The sequence below is a fragment of the Salminus brasiliensis genome, chromosome 11 (genome assembly GCF_030463535.1).
Source record: "Salminus brasiliensis chromosome 11, fSalBra1.hap2, whole genome shotgun sequence".
In the NCBI taxonomy this organism is placed as follows: domain Eukaryota; kingdom Metazoa; phylum Chordata; class Actinopteri; order Characiformes; family Bryconidae; genus Salminus; species Salminus brasiliensis.
Genome location: NC_132888.1, coordinates 15,075,371 through 15,100,600, shown reverse-complemented (window position 1 = coordinate 15,100,600; position 25,230 = coordinate 15,075,371). Strand labels below are relative to the sequence as shown.

At 41.3% G+C, this 25,230-nt stretch overlaps 2 protein-coding genes across 7 annotated transcripts in view; both read right to left on the bottom strand.

Annotated features, from left to right (window-relative positions):
- The window catches only part of nf1a (neurofibromin 1a), a 63,948-nt gene extending 54,153 nt beyond the window's left edge, over window positions 1-9,795 (bottom strand). For all 6 annotated transcript variants that reach the window (XM_072691923.1, XM_072691924.1, XM_072691925.1 and 3 more), the window contains exons 1-8: window positions 9,556-9,795; window positions 4,464-4,607; window positions 3,380-3,463; window positions 2,145-2,335; window positions 1,032-1,138; window positions 876-943; window positions 684-759; window positions 260-417 (exon numbers count right to left, since the gene is read on the bottom strand). In XM_072691923.1, the coding sequence (XP_072548024.1) occupies window positions 260-417; window positions 684-759; window positions 876-943; window positions 1,032-1,138; window positions 2,145-2,335; window positions 3,380-3,463; window positions 4,464-4,607; window positions 9,556-9,615 (888 nt within the window). In that variant the 5' untranslated portion in view covers window positions 9,616-9,795. The remainder of the gene's footprint in view (window positions 1-259; window positions 418-683; window positions 760-875; window positions 944-1,031; window positions 1,139-2,144; window positions 2,336-3,379; window positions 3,464-4,463; window positions 4,608-9,555) is intronic.
- A 4,382-nt stretch (window positions 9,796-14,177) lies between these two features.
- Window positions 14,178-23,986, bottom strand: LOC140565803 (galectin-9-like). Its single transcript, XM_072691920.1, has 11 exons — window positions 23,745-23,986; window positions 23,183-23,271; window positions 21,246-21,450; window positions 20,376-20,495; window positions 20,172-20,198; window positions 19,963-19,992; window positions 19,837-19,866; window positions 18,464-18,493; window positions 18,279-18,367; window positions 15,895-16,051; window positions 14,178-15,728 (listed from the first exon to the last, which is right to left on the bottom strand). The coding sequence occupies exons 1-11, from the start codon at window positions 23,778-23,780 to the stop codon at window positions 15,582-15,584; spliced, it is 960 nt and encodes a 319-aa protein (XP_072548021.1). The 5' UTR covers window positions 23,781-23,986; the 3' UTR covers window positions 14,178-15,581.
- Window positions 23,987-25,230: the final 1,244 nt, after the last annotated feature.

Here is a 25,230-nt window from a genome sequence, read left to right as displayed (position 1 = left end):
CGAGTTTACATTATGCAAATCCAGAAGTTTATGGTCAGTGCTCTCCGGTCTTCCCTCTAGTGGAAGCCTCCAGTAACACATGTTCAGTAACACACAGTAACACACAGGCACGTATGTGAACGGTTATAGTTCACGATGCAGGTTGACTGGTTGACTTGTTGTTTAGCCGTACGCATGGCAACAAGTATAGCTCTAGCCTAAGCCACAGTGTGAACAAACCTGGGACGTCTGTGTCATTTAAATAGAATTAGCACCTTACCTTATTGGCCTTGCTGTCCTCCACTACCTCTTTTGAGATGCTCTGTGTGATCTCAGGACAGAGGATGAGGAGGATGATCTGCAAGGGCCACACGGCTGCCTTCCTTTTTGCACTTTCCGCAAAACTGTCCACTAGATCAAACAGCTTCTCAGCAGAGTCTATTCAACAGAGGACCGAGACTGGGATTGATGTAAAGACAAGTCAGCCCATATTTTAACTTGCTTAAAAGGCCAAAATCAGCTGTCCACAGAAAAAGGTCAATAACAAGACACCTTTCTTGTTTCTTCTTCAGTCACATTCATATGGTTTCTTTCACTTCTAGAAAATCTAATTTAATCTTGACCTCACAATTAAACATTGCAGTTTTACGATCACACTCAGTAGGGTAAAATATTGCAGATATTTTCAAGTTTCATGCACTCACCAGCCATATCAGCCTGTGGTCTCTGATACAGCATTGTAAACTCATCAGGGTAGAACTCCACCCAGTTCCAGAAAGCCTAAACAACAAAGTGAGGCCATTATTAGTCCTGTGATATATTTAATCATTTGAAGCATTCACTCAATCATGAAATGAGGTTCTTTTGCAAAATATAATAAAGACAGAAAACCATACCTTTTCCAAATTATTGATGACTGCAAGCTGTGCTGGCTTTTTCAGTGCTTTAAATTTTAGTACAGTTTCTGTAGGGGACACAGGCATTTTATTCACACACAGAAACACCTGGAAAAAAATAGCTTTACAATATAGAACATCATGAGTTTGAATTACCTTGAAGTAATCTCTTTAACTTGGAGCAGTCAACGTTGATGTACTGAATGAGTTCTATGTCATGAACATCTACGGTGTCCTCTGCGCAAACTGTCAGCTCCTGTAACCTATAGAGATGAGACAAAAAAATAAAGATCTTTTCCATAGTATATACTAACTGCTGTGATTACTGTATTGTTTCTGTGATTTAATGCTTAACTATTTCAAATAAACCCATTTATGTGAATGGCATGTTGCAGGGTGTGTGTCCAATTCTCACGTACACAGCAGTCAGTCAAATGGGACATATGCAAACAAAAAAGTGCACCAACACTCAAACACATTTCCAAAGATAGTCAAAGATACCAGAGACAATCAAAGGCATTCTGCATCTGGACCTCACCCACCACCACACAAGAAGGGTGTGTGCAAGTGTTTTTTCCTGCTTTGTTCCAGAGGGGCTTGGGAGTGTGACAGTTTGGAGAAGACAAAGCTTAGTTTATCCATGAAATAGATTAGCAGATATACATACACACACCAAACAGAGCAGAGTTGCTCCAAGTTAGTAAATACCAGTAAGTAAAACTAAAGTTGAAACTAAAACTAAATATCCATGAGTTTTAATATATCCACAAATACAATTTCCACATATGCGGCTCTTGAGCCCTTAAGAAGATAATTTATTTTTATAAGAATTAAATTACAGCTGTTCAGATTTAGCCAATTTCCAATAATACAGCATGATCGGTATTGTGCACCATAAAAACCACATTACACTTCCCATTGACCTAAAACAGTTCAATTGAGGCTGTATGAGAATTCACAAAAGATACCAAAATATGCTTGGACCAGCCAAAGAATTCAATTAGATGTGTCCCTCAACATGGACAAGAACTGCATACTTTGACAGGAAAGGACCTGCTGTTTGAGTTAAAATCTGACCATCAGAAAAGTGGGGTGGCTCAATTAAAAAACTATAGTAATTTATTATTAAGTGCTTTTGTGGACCAGTTGTAGCCTATTAATGTCAACAGACTGAATGTTAGCCATGAATCCGAAAAAGTAAACCATTCCCGGACACAGTGACCATCTGTTACTGTTACCATCAACATAAGCCATGAAGAGGGGCAGTACCGGGTGGAGATGCGGCTGAAGACGGCGTTAAAGTTGTTGCAGCTGAGAGAGAAGAGCACGGCGGAGGCGGAGCTGCGCAGCTGAGCCGCATGCTGCTGGCCCTCACGACATGAATGCAGGAAGTGACAGATCTCAGGGAGTAACTGCTTTACCAGCATGGCCTCGTCCAGCCGCAAGCAGTCCTTGGTTTGCTGCAGGACACACAAACCAACACAGTCAAGTAGAACTAACTAAAACCACAGTGACGGAGTTTCATATAATAAACTTCACAACCAGGACCAATTCCGGGCTCATTTTCGCTAGCTTACTTTCACACAGAATAATTCCATACGAAGAATGGCTTGACCGGGTAGTTTTGAATGTCCCTTTTCTGCATGCATAGGTTCACCGATATCACTCAGAGGTTAGCAGCTCATGAATACATAAATTCTTTATAATACCCTAAATTTGACATTAGCCTAAATGAGCAATCACAAAGTCACAAAATGGCAAATTAAGGCCAACAGGTCTTTTTCCATGCCCAAAGATCAGTAGAGGAAATGAAATTCACTGACTGGGCACCCAACACATTAATGAATCAATGCACTCACACTGATGAGGCCAGAGTACTAAATCTGTGCCAGCATTGACTGATCAGTCACTATTCATGTAGCAACTCTGGCAAACAATTCGGGAGGACTATTTACATTAACCTAAAAAGACATTCAGAAAAACAAAATATTTTGTCTTGCATAGACCTACACTTAAAGAGTGCCGGTCATACTAAACTCTGCTCCTCACAGAAACAAATGACAAGTTGAAAGAATTGAGCAGCTGTCTCATATCTGACAGCATATTAATGAAATATCTGTGCAGGAAAACCTTGTCGATCCCACTGGAAGCAGCGAGAACGCTCAACTCAAGATGAGGAAACACCTGCAAATGTAATCTTCTGCGGAGGCAAGCTCACAGCCCTCTTTCTGGACCCGGAGAAACTACAAGCTTTAATTGCATCAGCAGACCTTAGTGTCTGAGACCCAGACAAGACGTGCTAAGATTTACGACGGATACAGAAGCATTTAAGCTCACTTGCGTTGCTCTGAATTTAAACAAAAAGACACATGAATATATGACACTGCAGCAAAAGTTCAACACTGCTCAAAAACTCCCAAATCTCTGTGTGTGGTTGGTTTTAATACAATCAGCTAAGTACAAGGATGAACAAAGCTGACACTGGAACATGGTTGACTGCTCACCCCTGCCAAGCACTTCTCCAGAGTGTCCAGGATGATGAGCTGGGAGAGGTAGAGGTTCTTTTCGGCGGTTTCCCCAAATATTCGCTGGAAGAGAGCGACACACACACACAGTTTTGGATATTGTGGAATGGCCCCAGACAACATATGATATTTGCATGGCTGGCATAAGCCTCCCATCTGTCAAAACATCAGTTGCTTCAGAACCAAACAATCATCCTCATAAAAGACTGTATCACAGAAATGGTAACTTTACTAAAAGAAAGAAAACAAATATTTAACTTCAATATACACTGATCATCCACAATATTAATATCAACTTTATCTGCTCCTCTTACCATATAGGAGCAATTTGTAGTTCTATAATTGCAGACTATAGTCTATCTGCTTCTCTACATACTTTGTTAACCCCCTTTCACCCTGCTTTTCAATGGTCAGGACCACCACAGAGCAGGTGTTATTTGGGCGGTGGGTCATTCTCAGCACTGCAGTGACACTCACATGGTTGTGGTGTGTTAGTAGGGTGTGTTGCGCTGGAATGAATGAATGACACAGCAGTGCTGCTGGACTGAGAATTGTCCGCCAACCAGTAATACCCAGCCAAAAGTGTCCTGTGACCACTGAGGAAAGACTAGAGAATGACCAACACTAACTGTGCAGCGACGATAGAGACAGATGAGCTTATGTCTCTGTCTTTACATCTACAAGGTGGACCAACTAGGTAGGAGAGTCGACCAGAGTAGACACACTACATAAAGACTCCAGCAGCACTTCTGTGTCTGATGCACTTGTACCAGCGCAACTTACATGAACATGGCAACACCATGTCACTGCAGTGCAGAGAATGAACCACCACCTAAATAATACCATTACAGAACTACAAAGTGCTCTAATATGGTAGGTGGAGCTGACATAATGGGCAGTGAGTGCAGAAACAACAAGGTGGTGTTAAATGTTATGGCTGACTGGTGTACATTAATGTAGCAAGAGTTACTAATTTTGGAACATTTCTATTGGTCCATTCAATATGAAACGTTTACACAACTTAAACGAGAAAATGACAGCTGGTGTAAAAACATGAACTCACCATATTGTTAACATTTTTGAGGATGTTGGTCAGGCCATTGATGACGAGGGAAAACTTGTATTTAGAGATGTTGATCAGACATTCCTTGTTATGCTCTGTGCTTACTTTGGTGTGCGTGGTCTGCTGTCCTGTCTTAATGGGGAGCTAAAAATAAATAAATAAATAATAGAGACAAAAAGAAGAGGAAAGAGATACATTTGAGACAGGATCATAGAAGCACATGTCCAAATGATTGATGGGTCTATGGAGTCCTTATAAGAAAGCAAGTACACCATATGAAACAGCTCAAGTGAATAACTCCGAGCACTGGGAGAGTCATGGTGTGTAGGTATGGGATTGAAGGAAATTGGGCTTGACACATTGAGACTACTCAAGACCCCTCCCATGCAACCCAGGCCAAATCTCCCACACCTAAAGTGCTAAAACAAAGGAGTCAAAGCGCTCCAGACTTCCGATTCCCAACCCCGGAGCACGGCTGCACAACTGCAAGCCAGCACATCTGCTTACACACACTCACACACACACACACAAACCGCTGGAGCCAGGCCTCCTGTAAAGCCAGTACAGAGGTTTTGCAAAAAAGCAAGAAAGCACACTAGGCCTTGCCTGTGTTAATGAACCATGAGGAGACCGGGGGGGTCTGGGGGGACTTTCTTCCCACTAAACGCTCCCTGATGTGGAGTTTATTGTGCATTGCATTACACTGCATTCACATTTCTGGGTCAAAAGCAGTCTGCATGTGCATGGCTGACATTCAGCATGAAGCTTCATGTTCTTAACTTGCAAAACAAAGGAAGATGAACGTGGATTCTATTAAACTGGAAGAGAAAAGAAAGAATCTGATGTGATTCTGTAAGAAATCAAGCCTGAGATATAAGAGTCACATAGCTAAGTAGGTCATGTGTTAACAGTAGCTATGTGTCTAGCCTAGTATTCACATGAGAAAAACGCAGATCAGCAAAGCAGACTGGCATTCTGAAAGTAAGGAGAGTAAACAAAGCTTAGTAGTTTTCAAATAACAAAAATACCACACCGTTATCAGCTGATGCTCATGGTTTCAGTTTTGGTACTGGAAAAGAAACAGTCATGCTAGAAGAGCTAGACACTTAACAACGTCTCTCAGCATGCTGATCCATGAGCGAATGAGCATCTGTGGCAAAAACTGATCTAGCTAACAGACAAAAGTTTGGAACATCTGGTAAACACTATGAGCTAGCTTTTTGTTTGCCTTAGCAAATCCTGAGCACTGTATCTGCTTTATACAGAGCTGAGGTCTCGGAGGGGGCCAGCTATAGAAATGGCCAGTGTATCTTTGAACATGTCAGGAAGGGAGCAGGAGAGGCCCCTGGGGTTCCCATTCTCTCCGCGCCTCTGCTCCATAGCCCTAAGGGAAAAGCGCGTGGCTGCAAATGAAAGTCCCAAGACCAGAGAAGAGTCAGGCTTCCGGCGGGCGCGCGCACACACACACACACACACACACACACACACACACACACACACACACACACACACACACACACACACACACACAGGCCCTGCTGACATCCATTTTAATGCAGGATGCCAAGAGACAGTGAGCACTTTGTTTCCCAGGCACGGTTTAAAATTCCACAAAGGTCACGGACCAATCATTTCCCTTATGTGCACTTTGGCAGAGTCTGGTACACTCATGTGCTATATAGATATTACATGGACAGAACATACAACAGTATATGAGGAAAGGCACATCAAATGCAACTGGCATTTCAGTGCCATTTCTGCACCATCGCACTGTGTTTAGGGATTGTAGAGACATGACGGTTTGTTTTTGTTTGTTTTTTTAAGGTAATTAATTAATCCAACAATATGACTTTTGTATTAATATGTATAGCAGGACCCAAACAACTATGGGTCTATATTATTGACAGCAAACAGATACATAAAAAATGGCTATAAAGACATGAAACTATCGTTTTATTAAATTCAGTCTTAATAGCTTAGCTATCTACTTCGCCATCAGCAACCAGAGCCTGAGAACGTACAATAGGCCATGTTCTCTCCTCATCACTTCCATTGTAATGCGTCCCAGCACAGGTGTCTGTTGGCTGATGTATCAGAGCTGAGCACGTTGGCTGCCTAGTGATGCTGTCCGAAAGAGGCAGTGGCTGACTTCACATGTATTGAAGAAGGCAAGCGCCCGGCCCCACCATCCTAATGTCAGGAGAACTGGATGTGCTGGGGGGAGTCCTAGTGACTGGGTGGGTTAACTATAGTAAGTACCTCAAACTATTAACAACTAGTGTTATAAAAGTGTTTTAATGTAATAAGTATTCAAAAAGCCAAGTATGGAAAACATAGATGCTCAAGTCCTTTCTATACTAAACTGAAGTAAAAAACAAATAAATAAATAAATAAATTATACAGAAAAAAAATGTGTGTGTGTGTACATATATATATATATATATATATATATATATTAGTTATACCAGTCCTGCATGCATGGATGGATGGATGGATGGATGGATTCAACTGTATTGTCATTGCTTTAGGTACACACCACCATTCAAATAAAATAATGCTAGTTCAGGCTACTACGCTAGTCTATTCCTGAGACTAGGGGGGGGGGGGTTAAAGTTAAACACATTTTAATTTTAAGCACCACAGCCTCATGTTTTCCCCACAGATATCCATGCAGCAAACGATGGCATCCTAAAAGAAAACAGATGAGACTTGCACAATTTTCTGCCACAAGAGTGTGAATGCAGTTTAAGTCTTAGTATTCCAAAAGGCTTGGGGCACCATGACCAACAGCAAACCAGGCTTAGCAAAGACTTACAGCAACCACAATGTCGGTCAGAATCGGCACAGTGCACATTAAACATAATACAAAAAATAAACATAATGACCTAATACAATTTCCCAATTCTCATTCAATTCTTTTTACAATAAGTGTACATGTTGACTGTTTGATACCAAAAATGCATAATTAAAATGATCAAAAACAAATGATACTACTGAAAAACATTAAAAGTCCTCATCACTGTCTGAACACCAAGTGTTTAGTGGATTGAACAGAAAAACATTAGCAGTTTTATACATTCACAACTTGGAGTTAGTATATTGGAGTAAAGTACTGTAATTTAAAGCATTGTTTACCAAATTGAAATATTACAAATATGTATTGAACTTTGTGGACTATACATAGTTTAGTGGATACCTATCCTGAATAAGCCTCTCTATGCATTTTGACATTCAAGGATTACAAATCAACCAGCTCCCATTCCTCAGCTGTCTGAGCTTTCCTCAGAAAGGATAGATTGGTTTTCCATGACCATGCACTGGCATCTGGGAGGTCACTGTTTCAAGGTGCTCCCTGCATTCACACTGCTGACATAGCAATAACCACCACTGAGGACTATCACAAGCAAGAAAAGAGCAAAGCCATACAGAACACACACTTTTGCTTTTACCGTTTGGCAAAAATGAATAGCCCACTGTTTATCATTGCAACAATCTGAGCCTAAATGACATATGTAGTGACAAATAAAACACTAGAGTGGACGACCTGGGGAGGCCGGGGCTTGGCCGGCCAATGAACTTAACCCAGTTGGAACAACTGTTTAAAGTCTTCAGACTTAAAGAGCTCCAAACTGGCTTAGCAATAAACACAGCCCAAATCCCTCATTACACTTTCATCAAACTGTTATGAGCCTCAGCCAGCCACTAAGCCCCTACACAAGCATCAGGAGCCGGCAAACGGTCACTAAAACCAGGGCTTTCCACTAGCCGGTGGTGCTGGGTAAGTAGCTCTGACAGCTGTTGGAATTAATGCACAGTCAACCTGGCCTCAAATACACAAATAACAGAAAGCTCTCCTTGAACAAGGTTTTTTAACCCGTAAATGCACATGCTTTTAGCCATGAAATCAAATTCAATTGCAGGACAGAATGGACACATGCACACCTGTACACCATGCAACGTCCTACACCAGACCAGACATGCACACGGAGCATCTCAAAACGTCCAGAAGACATAAGACATCAGACAGGGGTAAAAAATAATCTGGAATTAGAGATAAAGCAGATGAAACATTTAAAGACCCCCCACCACCACACACACACACACACACACACACACACACACACACACCACCATCCTGCAGATTGTAGTGGCTTTCTGCTTCAACACTTTTAACACACTACCTTAAACTCCTGAAAGGCTTAGTAATTAGCTGGATCCGGTGTGATGGGAGCAGAGTAAACACCACAACGTGCAGTACAGGGGTCTTCCAGGACCACAGCAGACAACCACTGTTATAATGCACATTTGCACAACTGAACATGTGATATTCTGCATTACCCTGTTATTAATACTGCATTGTGGTATACAGTTGGATCTAATGATGGAGTGATGGGCGGCAATAATGGAGGTCTGCAAGGTTCAGTTTAACCAGGCAAAACTGTCAGTCCCAAACAGTCCCAAAACACAGAGAGCACTCACTGCCTCATACTGTGAGCTACACCCATCCAACATGTCCACATATTCTGATCTACACTCTGATCTGACCTCCAGCACCCCCACAGATATCCAGTCAGCTGCCTGGTAGCTAGCTATATCCAGAGAGCTGCACGGTCACCCTCAGCTAATGTGGAGTCTTGTCAACAAACCAGTGCGTGTCGACCAAAACAGCCCCGCGACCGCCTTTTGTTCAGATCCACCCGGCAGAGGCTCCAGAAGACACGCCAAATAAACGCCCAACACACCTTAGCAGCTCTCTGTAGCGTCGCCTGCTCGGGGCCCGAGTAAGGTTAACGTTTGTGGGCGAGCAGCTGAAGCGACAGCGGCTCGCAACGGCGACGCGTCGCTCCCTAAACAACGCGGACGAGCAGAGCAGGTCCAGCAGAGCAGCGGCAGCAGCAGCAGCGGCGGCGGCGGCGGCGGCTCCTCCTCACCCCGCTGCTGCTCCTGCAGCTGCAGCAGCTACACAGCCGCGGTGCCTTCGGGCTCCTGGCTGTTGACACCGACCCTGCCTTTGGCCCTGTCTCCCCCGCATACACCTCCAGCCAAGCCCATCATCTCCAGCAGCAGCCATCCTCCCGTCCCTCAGTCTTACCTGCTCGTCGAATCTGTTAATCACGGCCTGGACCCACTCCACTGGTTTGTGCGCCGCCATGGTCAGGCGGATTTACACCGCCGCTCTCAACCCCCTCCCCTGCTCCAACCGGCCTCGTTCACCGTGCGAAACACCCCGCGGCGCTCCCAACTCTTGCAGGAGGAGAAGAAAGAGGGAGCAGGGTTCAGTTTTTCACTTCAAGCATACTCCACCGCGCCGCCATGACACACCACCGGAAGTTTGAGTCTTTCTCCCCAGCCTAGAGCTGCGCGTGCGCGACGCTGCTGCTGCTGCTGCTGCTGCTGTTCGCGATACAGGGAGCTCGAGCTCACATTGAGGAGCAGATATTAAACAGTATAATAATAATAATATTCATAATACTCATAAGAACAGAGGCGTGGAGGTACTACTGTTAAATAATAACAATTTAGGTTAACGTCAAAACACAGCAATCAGCCCTAACGTTACCCATCTGCTGTCCTCCAAATGTTTGGATGCATTTGTGGATGAACCCATCCTTATTTATGGTCTTTGTAACATTATTGAATAAAAAAAAAAAACTAATATTAAATTATTTTTTCTTTGCTGATAAAACAGCATGGTCATTAAGTACAGGGTGTGTTTGGATTTGAGTGTATTGAGTGTAGTTAACCAACCTCACCAATATGACCACATTATTCCATCAGCCTGACAACCAGCTAGTTCATCAAAGACCAGCTTAGACCATTTTCTTGGGCTGGGTTTTCCAGCGTGGCTGTTATGCACTGGTACAGGCTTCATGGGCTAAACACAGAGCAGTGGCAGCCACCTTATCTCAGTTGTGGATTGGGTGCCTCTTGCTCTCTTCTTTAACATTTAGGCCTGGATGCCCCAAAACAAAGTTTGTAAAATTATGAACTTGATCAATTATATCCTATGGTCACCAGCAGCCGAGGGATTACAATTGGCACTGGGCAGCTGGTGCACTTGGAGGAAAGTGCTAGGTCCATAGTTCCACCACACCAGCTAACAGATGCTTAAGAGTGATGAGGAGAGAGAGAGAGAGAACTGCCAATTTTGCTCTAAAGCAGTCGGCACACCAACCATCACATCTTGAAGCAGTCGGCACACCAACCATCACATCTTGAAGCAGTCGGCACACCAACCATCACATCCTAAAGCAGTCAGCACACCAACCATTACATCTTAAATAGCTTGCACACCAACCATCACATCCTAAAGCAGTCAGCACACCAACCATCACATCTTCAAGCAGTCAGCACACCAACCATCACATCCTAAAGCAGTCGGCACACCAACCATTACATCTTAAATAGCTTGCACACCAACCATTACATCTTAAATAGCTTGCACACCAACCATCACATCCTAAAGCAGTCAGCACACCAACCATTACATCTTAAATAGCTTGCACACCAACCATCACATCCTAAAGCAGTCAGCACACCAACCATCACATCTTCAAGCAGTCGGCACACCAACCATCACATCCTAAAGCAGTCAGCACACCAACCATTACATCTTAAATAGCTTGCACACCAACCATCACATCTTCAAGCAGTCAGCACACCAACCATCACATCCTAAAGCAGCCGGCACACCAACCAGCACATCCTAAAGCAGTCGGCACACCAACCATCACATCCTAAAGCAGTTGGCACACCAACCATCACATCTTCAAGCAGTCGGCACACCAACCATCACATCCTAAAGCAGTTGGCACACCAACCATCACATCTTCAAGCAGTCGGCACACCAACCATCACATCCTAAAGCAGTCAGCACACCAACCATCACATCCTAAAGCAGTCAGCACACCAACCATCACATCCTAAAGCAGCCGGCACACCAACCATCACATCCAACAGCTGGCACATCTTAAAGCAGCCGTCAAACCAACTATTGTAATTCATCTACATATATATACCACATTTGTGATTTTATTCTGGAAACTCTTAGGGGCGATTTCGGCCCCTCACGGGAGTGCCTTTATGCATTTGGAAAGTTTTTTAAGGCAGGGTGCTGAAACAGGAAAAAAAACCTGACGTACACTCAGCGATAAATTCTGCGATAAGTTTGTGCTGTAACGTGTTGATAAACATATTGATGCATGCCTCACTACCAATGTGGAGTCTTATGTAATCTAAGCTCCTCTAAAACACTTAAATGCATCCGTTTAATGGTGGTGAATAAAAGATGAAATTCTGATCTTTTGATCTCTGGTCCAATCGTCTTCAGTGTAGAGCTAATCATGACACCCCCCCTCCCAACACACACAGACACAAGCTGTGTTGAGCCTACAGTAAACTGCATCCCTGCTAACAGGATAGAAAAACAGAGACCAGACCAGACTGGCACCAGACCGGTCTAAACCACACTAAGACAGATAAACAATAAATGGCTAAATATTGTCACTAACAAATATTCACTTTTAGAAGCCAGCAACCTGCAATCCTTTGGGCTTGTCCTTACATGCTGTACTACTATTTCTATAGATGTTAAAACAAGACTAAAAAATGAAAAAGAAATGAAACAATAGGTATACCTTACAAACTGTTTATCTAGAGTGTGAAAGTATTAAACATAGTGGCAGGTCCATTTGCTATTGGTCAAAAGGTACAGTATCTGTCTCACATTGTGGCAGATGAAGTGGAACTGGACCTGAAAAGACAGGAACAATTATATCACTTGAAAATGATAATAAGTATGAGTAGACTGATATCACTCTGTTTGTCTAATGTTTGTGCTAGTTAAAGTGCCATCTGCCAAAGATACACTGGATGGTATACTGACTACTTTAGGATGTGCTGGCTGGTGGGCCGACTGCTGCAATACGTGCAATACGGTTGGTGTGATGGCTGCTTTGGCATGTGCCGGATTGTGTGACAGTTTCAGAGGGCTATGCGGTTGTTGTGCTGGCTAAGATATGCTGGTTAGTGTGTTGGCTGCTGTAAGATGTGACATGTGCTTTAAGATGCCACCCCCCACGCCCAGGTTTCCCAGCTGCGATGTTTTGTGTGTTTGGTAGTCATTCACCCCTTCTTGTTTAAAATCTACTGGAAATGCAGTGGTTTTATGTATTTGTATATTTTTTAGGCAAACATTTCAATGCTGGGTCGGCACTGCAGATTTCAGTCTGTCAGACTGCTCTCTTGAAGCATTGTCTGAAGCACTGGCTCCATACCAGAAACACACCTCAGAATCTACACCTGCTCGTCCATGCACCTATTTAATCAGCCAGTTCAGTGGCAGCACAGCACACAATCAGGCCAACAGCTTCATTTAGTCTAGGGTCTGAATTAGGTTTTGTTTTGTTTGTTTTTGTTATTTTACTTTCTAAAATAAAGTCTTAAAATTGTGATCTGTTAAAAAAATGTATATTTCATATAAATATGTACTTGTAATTTTTTTTTTAATTGATCCTCCACCCCCTCACAAAAATGAGCAAATACTAAGTAACTGAACTAACAACAATGGTAGCCAGCTGTTTGGCAGTGTTTAACTTCTTCTAATTAGACTAAAATAACAGCCAATAGTAACTAAATTCAAGTCTGACCGTCTTTTATGTACCTTGTAGGAGTGATTCTTGATTAATACCATTCGGGGCAGTGGTGGCTCAGTGGTTAGAGCGCCGGGATATCAATAACAGGGTTGTGGGTTCGATTCCCGGGCTCGGCAAGCTGCCACTGTTGGGTCCTTGAGCAAGGCCCTTTACCCTCTCTGCTCCCCAGGCGCTGGAGTTGGCTGCCCACCGCTCTGGGTGTGTGTGTGTACTCACTGCCCCTAACACATGTGTGAGTGTGTGTTCACTACCAGATGGGTTAAATGTGGAGGACACATTTCGCTGTACAGTGACAAATACGTGCACCTTTACCTTTTAGAATTGCTGATAATTCATGTACTATACTTAGGACCTTTTGTATACCTGTTTGTGTTAGGCTGGAGCCTTTTGTTTCACCGCCTTTCTAAATGTAAATCATGAGACAAAAATCCAACATCTCTACCAGAAGGCCCCTATGTTCAGAGTGCCAGAGCAAATTGGGTGTTCTCATTAACTCTTTCAGAAGCAGCTGTAGTCCAATTCATCCTGATGTTGATCTCATATTTGATTGATATTTGATTCCACATTACAAATGGGACAGAAGACATACAGGTGGTGACTTACCTAAACCCGCACTATAGTCACTGTACCTACACTCTTATTCAGTTATTCATTTAAGGCACATTATTCAGTACTAGTTTAGCAACTCCTGTGAAACTACACACAGTGTGTAGTTATGAGAGTGAAGCTCTACAGAGGAGGCGAGAAGTTCTGTAAAGTCTGTTTTGTTCTATATGTAAAAAAAAAAAAAAGAAAAAACACACACACACGAAGGAAAATGCCACAGTAATATAAATAAGCCGGACCTATGCACCAACTTTGATTGGCTAGCAGCAGTGAATGAGTGTGACCCTTTTCCTAATTACTGCTTGCTCTCTGGGTTCCTCCTGCTCCTCCCCTCCTTTCCTCCATGTTTGCCTGGGTTAGGAATTGAGCATAAGGAAGGAAGGAGGAGGGGGAGGAGGGGGACGACAGGAGCAGTAGAAAAAGTGTCTGGATGCAAAAAAACAATGAAGACATGTTTCCATTGTTCCCCTTTGGAACTGATCTTTACTCCCCTCTTAAGGCAAGTACAGGTATAGCAGCAAAGCACAGCTGTTACAAGCACTGTTTCACTACAGTTTTTGACATTTCCTCATCAACAACATCTGGACAGGTCAGGAGAGTAAAGGCTAGCAGCAATGGAGGTTTGTTCAAAATAATTCCCTCAAAAATAATGTTAGCTTTAGTCTTTGTTAGCATTTGCTAAAAAGCTTGACAGTAAAGTAACAAAGGTAGACACATAGCTGCCATGTGCAGAGTAATGGACTGCATTGACCCCAGGTCATATTGTTTAAATATTAAGTATTTTATTGCCCCTATAGCAATGTTGCCTGCCAACTTTGTCAGATTGCAATGGCTTCTGGGCAGGATCTGCTCCTGATATTTACACAGTCCTCGACTGATGTAATTTACCTACATAAAATTAACCTTTTTTTAATGTATGCAGCTCCATATGCATAAGACTGGGATTTGGAAATTTATGTTAAAGTCTTTAGTATCATTACCAGATCAACATATTACAGTGAAGAAAATCAAATAACAGTGAAAGATTTTGAAGTTGAAATACAGGTAGGGTATTATTTAACTTCGTTGAGATTTTCCAGATAACTGATTGGTAAGGGCATGTTAAAAACTATAATGAAGTGAGAAATATATGCATTGTAATTATATAGATTACATAAAAGAGGCACTTTGGTATGTAAAAAAACATGTTTTAGATAAGAAATTACAATGAAGTTATAATAATAATAAAAATACAACATTTGATTAGCTGAGGAATTACAATTACTGTTAACAAGATTGCAAGAAAACATGCATAAACAGGGAAGTACAAGCCAGGCTAAAAGAAAAATTCAAGTAAATACCTACTGGTGCCATTCCACATACATAAAACCAAGTCATGACCATGAATTAGTAAAGCATTAGGGAGTTTTGTATGTTGTATGTTTGTATATTTATATGTATGTATGTATTTGTGTTCCTCTCAAGCTTACATTGCAGTATGTGTGCTGACCTTATCTAAGTCGTTTGCCTTAGCTCAGCTCTCACTGGTTGATAGTCTTTCAGGCGTGACATCAATGTTGTGCTAAAGTCCAGAAATTCAGCATCCACCCCACACTACAGGATATATTAAACATTTTTCATATTTGTGATTCACGATTGTCGGGAGGAGCAATTCGGCCTCAAACTTGGCCTGATTATCCTGTAGTGTGGGGCCAGGCATAAGTTGTGGCCAAAAAAAAGTCTCTATATATAACTAAATGTCAAGAAATCTGTGTGTAATTTGTGTGACTAGAGTCAGAGAAAAAAGATTGCTATACTAAACACATGGCTTTTGTGATTTCAAATCTGGCACAGGAAGTACGACTCAACAAAAACATGACTAAACCACGACGGAGGTCAGGCTCAGGTCACCAGAAATGTCCAGAAGGTCAATGTCTTGCAGCTTGGTGAAGCGATGGTTGTAAGTATGCACTTGTTGTCCATTGACAAACACGTTGTAATGATGGGGATTGCAGGAGATGATCACCTGAAATAAGCAATGTTGAACAAAACACACAAACACACAAATCAGCCCAGCTGTTTTCATTGCTCTTAAATTCAGGGGTCTTAATGGTGTCTTGCTATTTTCCATCTGCTTTGTTCTGTACGAGTTAAAAACAGTCAAAACTCTGTTTTCAAGCTGCTCTGCATACCTGGAAAGGTTGTCCTTTATAGAATGGCAAGCCTCCGTGGCGTTCTTCGGAGCCCCACTGTTGTCCCATAAGGGTGTTGCGCACTACCACATTCTCATCAAACCGCACATTATAGTGGAAGGCCACTCCACCATTGTGGCGCAGGTCAAAAGCAAAACTGTGGGTAAAATATCAGATCATTTTCAGACATAAAAATGGAGTTTATGGCAAAAATGTTTTAAAAGTGGCCCAACTGACATTCTGGTCAGCAGGTGGCAGTACTGAGTATTTTTAAAACGAGAGCGCTACACCCCCTGCCACTCCAATGCTGGATACAAAAACAGAAAGTACACTATATTCCCCTAGTGTATGATATGCTATATTGTACATTGGTAGGCAAAACAGCTCTCCTGGACCGTTACTGTGTACTATAGGTACTATATGTATACTAATTGTACATTATTTTGTACCCTGTTTGGGCACAGTCTATAGACAAAGAAAACTAGAGAGGAGTAGGTTGTCCACACTTCTAAAACGTTTATAACCTGCTGGATCAAAAAAAAAATTGCAGCTTAAAAGACAATTTAACATAACATTGTGCTTTTTCTAGCTTTACTGTGAAAACTGGACATATAGATAATCATATCTCATCTTGATTGTAAAATTATGTTATTCTATCCATTGATTTTCATTGAAATTAAGATGTATTTTGCCTTCTGGAAAGTTGACATTTTGGAGATACAAGGTTTTTGTGTACGTCACAGCCACTGTACGTTTCTTAGTTCAGCCAGTTCATCATGTATTTGTGTATTTCTGTATTTGTCCATATCATATTTATCAATGGATCAGCCCCTCCCTACCTAATGAAAATGGTCAAATAACCTGATCTGTACCTAGAGCCCTTGAGGTTTATTCGTTCATGGCATTTTGCTGATTCTCTTATCCAGAAAGCACTCTTGTACTTTGCTCTGGACAACAGTGCCTGTCTGTATGTCAATGTAACATTTAAGCATTTTCTCTGCTCCTGACATACCTGGGGCTGGATTCACATCTTTTCCCAAATAAGCCCAGACCCAGTTCTGAATATTGCTCAAAATAATGAAATCTGTTCAATTAATTGAATTGAATTAATTTAATGAATTTTTCACATGACGTCTTCTGTAAATAAAAATAAGGATAAACTCCCGCTGTAACTCACAACAATTGTCGAATGTGTGTTTCATTATTTTGTTCTAGGCTCTGAGCTGCTAATATGTAATATTTGGCATTTTATTAATGTGTTTGATTAGTTAAATGTGTTGGAACGGACCAAAAAATACACTTTTAAAACAAGCTGGTTTGGTCTCAAGCATGAACTAAACACACATGAGGTTACATGTGCACACATTCACAAACCGTCCTTATGACGCATCCAGGATGTTAAGTATATGTCACTTAGGGACTTTATGAGTTAAAGTGAAGGCATAAAGTGCTGTAAGGTACTTCCCACATCACCATGGGCTCTTATGGGTTAATAAAGAAATTCTTCTTGAATCTGTGTGAGTTTTTTAAACTTCATGCTTAAGAAAAAAGTTAGAATAAATTTATGTTCTACAAAAATCTGTAAAAAAAAGATTTGTTTTTAAATATTTTCTTAACCTTACCTTAGCCTCACATTTGTCTTAGAGTAGAAGAGATCAATTGGCAAACCTCAAAAATGTATACTTACATTTGCAGCATTTAGCTGACGCTCTTATCCAGAGAGACTTACAAGGTTACTCTTATTACAGAGGCGGGCCAATGTAGTGTTAGGAGTCCTGCCCATGGACTCACAGCACAGTCACCCAGACCAGGAATCAAACCCCAGTCTCCCATGTGGTGTGGTAGCCTCCTGGCAGGTAGTGGTGTTAGCTGTTGCGCCACACCAACCAATGCTCAGCTAGTGTGCTCAGTGATCAGTGTAAATAGTTGGATTACTGGAACTGGATTAACGTTGATTTTAAAGTACTGTCAGTGTCTGTACAAGGAAAATCCACTTGGTGGAGATGTTTACTTTCATTCTGTTTTTCCTACATTTTTCTCTCCAACATGTGTTTAACCGAATATTGGAAAATGTTATTTTGCACTATTTCCAAGCTTTGAAATGCAGCATAAAAGACTTTTACTGTTACAATTGACCTAAATAAGAAAACAACTAAGAATATTTGAGAACGTCTCAGGACTTTTTGGGAGAACTGCATGTTTTAAGGTCGTACGTTTTTTTTCTTCTTTTCCTGCCTCCCCTCCCCTCCTTTGGTGAATCCGGCCCCTGATCCAACAAATCGTCTCATGCACTCTTTTCTAGGTTAAAGGTGGTATGGTAGAGCAGGGAAACAGGGTACAAACAAGGTTGGAAGGCTGTGAGGTATAAAACAGGGATAACTGACCGGCGAGCCTGAGGGTTGACCACTCCTTGGATGTTGATGTTTTTGCCAGGGTGTAATCCACCACTGATGACTGTTTTGTAAGGAACAGTCTAATGACAAAGCACAAAATAAGTGGTTATTAAAGGGCAAGCATTTAAAGGTAAAACAGAATATGAACTACTTGTGTAGTGGTCAAGTGTTCTTACAAAAAATGGTGCAGTAGGAAATGCAGGCATCTGTGGAATAACAACAGAGTTAGCTGGGTCAGTTCCCTAAAAGCAATGAGCTTATGTAAAACAGTAAATCCACTGTGTTGAATTTGATGTAGTATGTAAATAGTGTCACAATCTGAAACATACATATCATACATACTTTCTTTGAATAACACATTAATAGTGCTTATTAAATTGTTTTTAACTTATTTCCTTTCAAGCTGGTTTAATTATTTTATTTATAAAACTCAAATAAAAGACTACATTCGTTTTTAATTGAGTGGTCTATGTGTGTTTATTGTTGTGTTTTTACATTTATTATTATTATTATTATTATTCATTTTTATGTAGCTCTTTTGTTATTGTGTGTGTTTGTTTCTGTGCAGTTATGTTTGTACTGTAAAGCACTTTGCACTACATCTTTGATTTTGGCAAAATAGATGTCCAAATGTCTGTGGACACCACTTATATGGAATATGGAATGGTGGTGGTGCTCCATCAAGTACTTTTGAGATGAGGTGGGGTGGTAATTATCCTAAACTTATTATCAAGCACAGCAATGCTCCAAAATCAAATTTTCTTCTTTCTAAATTCCTGGAGTATTTTCCTTGGAGAGACAGTTACTCAACCAGAGCAGAATAAACTTTTTTCTTTTAGAAGAAACAATGAATGTGGTGTCCCAATACTTTTGTCCATACACTGTATAACAGTTGCAAAGGCACAGCAACGTTTGCGGTACATAAAGCCACACAGATATCTTCTGTGGAATAAAGTTCAGTCTGTGGAATAAAGTTCAGTAAGATCCACCAAGATACAAATGACCTCCAGGGTAAATGTGACATGTGACACCATAAGAGAGTGAAAAACAGGAAGCTTTCAGATTTTGGCCAGGGTAACCATGATGATCTTAGAGGCATCTGACCCAGCGTAGCAGTTTACAATAGTAGGTAAATCATTACCTACAAGGCCTTCATCTCTGCCATGCTCCATTTTTATCATGACATTGACACACATTTGTAAGAAATCCCCTCACAACAAAAACTCCACCCATTGGTGAGCAGCATGTGGCTACTATGATCTGCTTGTGGCTTCCTCTGTAGAACATTGACTTTTAGACCACTGAGTTTCAAAATTAAACATTACATCATCAGAACAGAGGCAAATATAGAGGTGTATAAAGTTAGCACTTTTGTGTTAAAAGCAATAAAGATAAAGACGTGAGATCAGTAATAAAATAAGCCACTACAATATAATACAGGTGATACTGGAAAGAAATACTGAACTGTAAAACTTCTAATAAGCATTCGTTTTAAATAACAGGTCACAGGAACATAATGTGTTAAGGGTTTAAATGAGAGGTTACTTACAGCAGATCCCACAGGATAAGCATTCTGGGCCTATAGGCATAAGATAGAAGACAAATATCATAACAACGCTATTAAACACATTTGAATTCTATGATGTTTAATAATGTTGAATGTTTTAACACACACCTGGAATGTTGACTGGGCAGGACTAATGCCCTGTAGAAACAGGCCAATGGTCATCATTTGCATTCAGAAAACTTGACATGATTCAGATAAAAATGAATCCCACCTTTTCAAATCTTTCTTTTTCTAAACTTATGTTAATTAAAACTTACAGTCCTGGTATTGCATGCATCCCACTCTTTTACGTGGGCGTATGGTCAGCAAATACTTACTGGAAAACCCGGCTGGGGGAAGTAGGGCTGCAACAAAAGGAATTCACTTCGGTCATTTCCTCAGTCATTTGAGCATACCAGCAGCGTTGCACATATATTTTATATGGTATATGATATGGAAATCTGTAGATAGCTCTGCTGTGAGCCATGAAACACGTTTGAGCTGTTTTGGTGTAGGTGTAGGACGTGTAAGGTTGTTCTCACCGCAGGGTTTTGGAAAGCAATGGAATTCACTTCTACCATTCCGTCCACCACAATAGTGTCCACCATATTGAACGGGATACGGTGGTTGTACTCCATGACATGGGCCCCATTGACACTTATCTGTGAAAAGACACATTTGCTCCCTTAAAGTCTAATTATTTAAACACATCTAGGAACTGAAGATGAGTTTAAACACAGATAATTAACCCTGATGACCAGAGTGAAATCCACACTTATCTTCAAAATAGAATTCCTCAGTTCTACAGAGTTTTAATATTAAATAAATTTGTAAAATAAATACAGATTCTACAGAGGTTTTGCTTTATTGGCTTCTTAAAAGTAGCAAACCCGACGAAATATGTACTTAGTAGGGTCCAGTGTCCTGTCAGAAGCCCTTTTTCTGCTCAGTGCGTTCTGCTGTAAATGCGTAGTGGAAATGCTGCAGTAATCAACTGTATTTAGTCATTTTACTTAATGTTTAACACTTGATGTTTGATTTTTCTAACCATGTTGGTCATTTATCTATTTAGTCCTTTACATATTAAATGGGATTACTGTCAATTTTGCAGTCTTAAAAATAGCATGTAACTATTAATGCTACTGTGTCTTGGGTAAAAGCAATACTGCATCATACAGTCATCCTGTTGTAATTGCTATAGACTGTACTACATAATGCAGTATTATGAGTACTATGACAATGTCTGTCACTAAAAATACAGAAATATCCTGTATTTTTCTTTAAAAATGACCACACATCCCTGCTTAGTAGGCTCAAGCACCTCATCATGAACAGCAGAAGTCCTTTATTCTCTATATGAATGAACTTCCTTACATTTACTGTTCAGCTTGAAGTGAAACTAGCAAACTGACCTTGTATGAGGCCCGAGTGACCATTATCTGCAGGGTGAAAACGTTCCCGGGGGGGAACAGAGCCTGATATTTCCTTTCCTCTGTGCCCCAGCGAGAATGCTGGAACGTGTTGGTCACTATAAATTCAGACCCATCATAACGGGGGTTAAAGTGCAAGGCAATGTCGGCTGCATGTCTGGAACCGCACTGAAGATTTACATGGAACCTGAAAGTTGAAAGAATGGAAAGGAAGAGGTTATGTGAAGTTGTCTTAAGAGCTGTTGTACATACCTGGTGTTCTTTTGTTACTTCTGTTAACCACTATAGCTGATTCCCAAAACCCTTGAACATCCCCATGTTGTTCTTCTGCATTACTCTGGTTGACCCAGTGAACCCTGTGCCAACATTCAGTTACTAATCTTTCTACTTCAGGAACTCTATATCTAATACAGACATAATGTAGTTGTCAGAATGAGGAACCAACGTAAGCATCTAAAATGAGGATGTTTTTAACCACTGAAGCAGACTGAGGTGAGTTTGAGCATGTACAGATCTGCTCTACGCTCTCATTTACTCCCTGTACTGAAGTACTGTTGTGTTCTCTGTAAATACGCTAAGCTACTTACTTACAACGCAGCCAACTTCTTCACGGCCATGAAGCCATAATTCATCTTAAAACAAGCATTATTCATCCTCTCTTTATCCTCTACAATTAAACATGCTGTTTTTTTACCGTGTTGGTCTAGAAATCAGGCAGGCTTATAAACTCCTAAATATCAGAGATCTGAGGCTTGTTTTCTGAAAGTGTCTCACTGAGCCAACAAGCTGTGAGTTTACACCTCAAACCTGACATGTATGAGACTGTAGTTTTGAAGCCCCTGTAAAATAACAGCACATGGCAACCTACGACTCTGAATTCCTCACTTTACACCTAAACAGGTGTAAACTGAGCACAGAGAGCCAGTCTGTTATGATATTAAAAACCACATTTTCAGGGAACCCAGGATACCAACATATCCACCAACAGACATTGACGATGACAAAGATCACATTGGGACAAAAAAGAAAAAACTGTAACAGTGATTACAAAACTGTTGGAATTAAAAAGTGACCCATAACCCTTTCAGCCAATCATTTGTGGCCTTTGCATGGCCTTTGCAACAGTAAGACAATATCTGTGGTAGCATGTCTGTGGTGTTCTTTATGGGCTTCAGTCTAGAGGTGGGCAATATGACGATAATATCGTTATCATGATCAACAGTATGCCTCAATCAGCGTATTGTGGCAATCGTCAGTACTTACAGATCATTAAGCAACTGCATGTTTCATTACCAGGAGAAGAACCAGTCCTGCCTAACTAGACATAGTACAAGAAGATTGGTATAAGACCAGTGTTTTTCTGTTGACAGATATTTGGTATCTGGCACTACTAGTGTGTTTATGTCTGTCAATCTGATGTCAGCTATATCATGTATTTACCCTGAAGCGGGTGTCTTACGTGCCCGTTGCCCATGACCTTGAGTAATCTGACTGAAATGTAAGTTATTTTAAATGAAAGATCCAGTCCCGAAGAAAAACTCATTCCAGACTTGGGAATGAGTGGGGCAGTGGTGGCTCAGCGGTTAGAGCGCCGGGCTATCGACACCAGGGTTGTGGGTTCGATTCCTGGGTTTGGCAAGCTGCCACTGTTGGGCCCTTGAGCAAGGTCCTTTACCCTCTCTGCTCCCTGGGTGCTGGACTTGGCTGCCCACCACTGTGTGTGTACTCACTGCTCCTAACACATCAGTGTGTGTTCACTACCAGATGGATTAAATGCAGAGGACACAAATAGGTGCACCTTTCACTTTCCCATTCTTTAGCCACTGCAGCTCAAATTTCCACAGAACAATTCCAGGAATTCCTACTCTCAGTCCTGTTTTTCTGATCATGGAGAATGCCATCCCAGCTTTGTGCCTTACCTGTTTGCTCCCGGCAAAACTCGTCCACTTACAATTATACTCTTTCCCTCCTGCAAACCTCCTTGTATAGAGCCAGTGAAAGGTATTCTCTGTTAAAAAACAGAAGGGTATTAACTGACGATGGGTGAGTTTCATTGATGAGCCCAAACAAAGCCATCAGATTCATCATTCTTACTATTGTAATGGTCTTTTTTATATTGAACGGTGGCTAAGCAAAGCTATATTGTTTACTTGTATAATAAGAATACATAACAAGTATGATTTATATAGATATATATATTAAAAATAGAAAAGGAAAAAAGATCGTGTAGCAACAGGATGTTTTGCAACAACTCACGGATGATCAGAGTGACTAGTCTTATAAAAGTAACGTTAAGCATTTTGCAGATTAAGAGCATTAAAATATGATCAGTGACCCTAACGCTACAAAACCTCTAAGCTTATACGTATACATACACAGTAATACACAGTTATTACTAATAAAATAAATAAATAAATAAATAAATAAATAAATAAATAAATATTAAACAGAAAAGACCTTCCAAGTCATGTAAACACTTACAGGGCTGTAGAAGGGCTCTTGCTGGTAGTATGCCATCTTTTCCAAGAGAGTTCAGATACTCTTTAGCAGGTTTAGAGATGAGACTGAAAGGAGTAGCGGTTGTTCGTTTCACCCCGAGGTTCTTTTTTTTGTTTCGCTTTAGCAGAAAGCGTTCAGCTCGGGTTGCACTGAGTGTGCGCAGCTACTACACACTGTACGGTAATCCTAACAGAGCGGCAGAACAGGACACTGTCCATCAACACGGCCGCTTCGAATCAGAGAGGAGCAAATGCCTCGGTCCAAAGGGCTGCTTCCGGCTATGCGCTGTTTTTCCAGTCGATGCACAGCTCCGCGAGTGTATATATACGCTTGTATGCAAATGAAGGTGGTGATCTAGAAGTTTCTTGGCATTAACACAATGTTAAACCGTATATGGGCACATTTAAGCAGCACGTGGCCGCAGTCATGTATGCCCTCAGCCCCTGATGTGTTTCCATATAATCACTTTAACAAACTAGCAAGTTGAAGGACAAGGCAAGCCAGATCCTGACTGACCTCTGTTCATCTCTACTAGACACACTGTGTTTTTTTTTTACTTACTTAGACTGTAAAGGTGATTAGACTAGATTAGACACTAGAGTTGATGTTGGTAAAACTGCATTAGAATCACAGGCACGTCCCAATACTTTTGACCTTACTAATGCTCTTGTCGCTGAATGCTATCAAATCATCACAGCAAAGTTCCAAAATATAGTAGAAAACCCTTCCTTGATAGTAGAGACAGATACACCAGTAAAAGTGTTGATGTCAGACTGAAACCTTGTATCTCCATTTTGTTTTTTACTTTTTTTTATTTTTTTATTTTTTTACTTTTGACATAATGTCAAGTCAAGTCAAGTCAAATTTATTTGTATAGCGCTTTTTACAACTGTTGTCGTCACAAAGCAGCTTTACATAATTATTACTTAATAAAGAACAGAGACAGAGAAGAAAGAAGAAATAACATGAAGCGTCAAAGACCCCCGTGAGCAAGCCAACGGCGACAGTGGCAAGGAAAAACTCCCTCAGAGCTGGAGGAAGAAACCTTGGGAGGAACCAAGACTCACAAGGGGGACCCATCCTCCTCTGGCCAGACTGTTTTAAACATTAATGATAAAAATTACCAAACCAGGTACAACAGAAAGTTAATAGTTGTGATATTAATAGTGTCAGACAGGCACGAGTCCATCTAGGTTTCAGCACGGCCACCAAACAGGCAGCAGCGGCTGGCGAGTGAGCCATGGGTGGTGGCGGGTTGGGGGGGACCCGCTGGCTGGACTGGTAGGTGGCAGCTGGTTAGATGCAGGTAGAGGGGACCTCAGCGGGCAATCTTCCTGCAGATCGGGCTGGGTGGCCATTTACTCGGGGAAGGTAAAGAGAGAGAAGTTAGTTCTAAGAGGAATTTTATGGAGTGCAGAGAATGTTGATCATCAGCATCTGGGTATGTCTGATGACTCCGGCAGGTCTG

Bases quoted from the DNA above. Each gene is read 5' to 3' on its own strand.
- LOC140565803 (XM_072691920.1), bottom strand. From the start codon at position 23,780: ATGGCATACTACCAGCAAGAGCCCTTCTACAGCCCT. The intron at 20,199-20,375 runs GTGAGAACAACC...CTTTTGTTGCAG, and splicing joins TTGCTTTCCAAAACCCTGCG to CCCTACTTCCCCCAGCCGGG. The intron at 18,368-18,463 runs GTAAGAACACTT...CTTTGTCATTAG, and splicing joins TTCCTACTGCACCATTTTTT to ACTGTTCCTTACAAAACAGT.